The 2,819-nt window shown below is 43.5% G+C and overlaps 1 protein-coding gene across 1 annotated transcript; it reads right to left on the bottom strand.

The window, feature by feature from the left end:
- Positions 1 to 436: 436 nt before the first annotated feature.
- On the bottom strand, positions 437 to 1,827 carry LOC128416878 (uncharacterized). The gene has a single exon (XM_053394940.1). The coding sequence runs from the start codon at positions 1,197 to 1,199 to the stop codon at positions 501 to 503; it is 699 nt and encodes a 232-aa protein (XP_053250915.1). The 5' UTR covers positions 1,200 to 1,827; the 3' UTR covers positions 437 to 500.
- Between the last annotated feature and the right edge of the window lie 992 nt (positions 1,828 to 2,819).

Genomic DNA, 2,819 nt, shown 5'->3' on the forward strand with positions numbered 1-2,819 from the left:
AAGTATTCAGGCAATAGTAACCACAGATCTGTATAGGGAACACTGCACCATAGTGATTAGATTTACCTGACATCCTCCCGCAACCTAAAGCAAGCAAACATTTAAAGAAGGTCGTGCAAAGTTATTGGGGAAGATTCTTTCTAACTATCATTTATAGGCGCTATCGTTTACTTTGTTGTTTTATCGGTAGCTCGTTGTCAACCTTGGCTTGTTCACAACAATTATTTTTGAATGCACACCTTTAGGACCAAACTATGCATTGCAGGCTTGGAACGGGAAGCTCTCTTTTCTTAGCAAAAGCAATCACAGGGACTCACCCATCCTAATCTGTACTGGGGTTGCAGTCCGTGGGAAAGTGGCTTCTCCCTTTCTTCCATGCTGTTTTCCTGCTGAACATTTACTCAAAGTAGCACCCCCACATCATAGAATCATAGAATCATAGAGTTGGAAGAGACCACAAGGGCCATCGAGTCCAAACCCCTGCCTAGCAGGAAACACCATCAGAGCACTCCTGACATATGGTTGTCAAGCCTCTGCTTAAAGACCTCCAAAGAAGGAGACGCCACCACACTCCTTGGCAGCAAATTCCACTGTCGAACAGCTCTTACTGTCAGGAAGTTCTTCCTAATGTTTAGGTGGAATCTTCTTTCTTGTAGTTTGGATCCATTGCTCCGTGTCCGCTTCTCTGGAGCAGCAGAAAACAACCTTTCTCCCTCCTCTATGTGACATCCTTTTATATATTTGAACATGGCTATCATATCACCCCTTAACCTCCTCTTCTCCAGGCTAAACATGCCCAGCTCCCTTAGCCGTTCCTCATAAGGCATAGTTTCCAGGCCTTTGACCATTTTGGTTGCCCTCCTCTGGACACGTTCCAGTTTGTCAGTGTCCTTCTTGAACTGTGGTGGCCAGAACTGGACACAGTACTCCAGGTGAGGTCTGACTAGAGCAGAATACAGTGGCACTATTACTTCCCTTGATCTAGATGCTATACTCCTATTGATGCAGCCCAGAATTGCATTGGCTTTTTTAGCTGCTGTGTCACACTGTTGGCTCATGTCAAGTTTGTGGTCAACCAAGACTCCTAGATCCTTTTCACATGTACTGCTCTCAAGCCAGGTGTCACCCATCTTGTATTTGTGCCTCTCATTTTTTTTGCCCAAGTGCAATACTTTACATTTGTCCCTGTTAAAATTCATCTTGTTTGTTTTGGCCCAGTTCTCTAATCTGTCAAGGTCGTTTTGAAGTGTGATCCTGTCCTCTGGGGTGTTAGCCACCCCTCCCAGTTTGGTGTCATCTGCAAATTTGATCAGGATGCCCTTGAGTCCATCATCCAAGTTGTTGATAAAGATGTTGAATAAGACTGGGCCCAAGACAGAACCCTGTGGCACCCCACTAGTCACTCTTCTCCAGGATGAAGAGGAACCATTGATGAGCACCCTTTGGGTTCGGTCAGTCAGCCAGTTACAAATCCACTGAGTGGTAGCATAGTCAAGACCGCATTTTACCAGCTTCTTTACAAGAATATCATGGGGCACCTTGTCAAATGCCTTGCTGAAATCAAGGTAGGCTACATCCACTGCATTCCCTTCATCTACCAGGGTTGTAATTCTGTCAAAAAACGAGATCAGGTTAGTCTGACATGACTTATTTTTCAGAAATCCATGCTGACTATTGGTGATCACAGCATTCCTTTCTAGTTGCTCACAGACTGTTTGCTTAATGATCTGCTCCAGAATCTTCCCTGGTATTGATGTCAGACTGACTGGGCGGTAATTATTTGGGTCCTCTCTTTTCCCCTTTTTGAAAATAGGGTCAACATTTGCCCTCCTCCAGTCTGCCGGGACTTCACCTGTTCTCCAGGAATTCTCAAAGATGACTGCCAGTGGTTCTGAGATCACATCTGCCAGTTCTTTTAATACTCTTGGATGCAGTTCATCTGGCCCTGGAGACTTGAATACATCTATTGAATACATCTATTGAATACACCTATTGTGTAACCTTCCACTGCAGTGTACATTACAATCCATGTCCGGGTCTACACAGCTATTTTTCTTACAGAAAGCAAATGGCCCATTGCAAGCATGTGATTTGGCCCTTACTACGAACTGCTGCCTCCTTTTAGTTGCTCTCACTCTGGTTTGGACAGGAATGAAGGTTTTTATTCATATGGTGTGTTTTGGCGACAGGTTCATAGACCAAAAGGGTGTCACAGAGCCCCTAGCAAAGTCTGGTACCGTTATGGCATGTGAACGCAATGGGATCAGGACAAAACGCATGGGTAGAGAGCTTTATATCAGGTAAGGATATCAACTTCCTTCATCCTAGCAGTCTAATTACTAAAGTAAAGATTGTTCTTTTTTACACCCCATCCCCCCACAGAATGTATTTTTTTTAAATTAAAAAACTTAACTTGAAGCAGCATCAGTACATTAAATAAGTATGTGGAGGTTGAACTTTACCTACTCCAACTTCTACTGTTTTCCATCTCCACTCCTGTTAACTTCAGCCACATCTGCATTACATCTGCATACTCCCAATGACATATGTGAAAAAAATCCTGGGATCTATAGTTGACTTAGGGGTGCTGGGAATTGTAGCTCTGTGAGAGGTAAATTGCAGTTCCCTAGATTCTTTATGTTCCCACTGTGTAGTAATAATAAACAGCTGAATTCTGGGAAGAAATCTAGTACATGCTGCTATTCCCATATATCCAACAAGAGATGGATTCTGGATAATCTTATGGATCCACAAGCTACCTCAGAAGACTTTGTTGTGCAATCTCTGAAGCGTCCTTTCAAATTCAGGTCAGCTTATCA

The sequence above is a fragment of the Podarcis raffonei genome, chromosome 7 (genome assembly GCF_027172205.1).
Source record: "Podarcis raffonei isolate rPodRaf1 chromosome 7, rPodRaf1.pri, whole genome shotgun sequence".
NCBI lineage: Eukaryota > Metazoa > Chordata > Lepidosauria > Squamata > Lacertidae > Podarcis > Podarcis raffonei.

Excerpts from the sequence above, each read along its gene's own strand:
- LOC128416878 (XM_053394940.1), bottom strand. The coding sequence starts at position 1,199 with ATGAATTTTAACAGGGACAAATGTAAAGTATTGCACTTGGGCAAAAAA.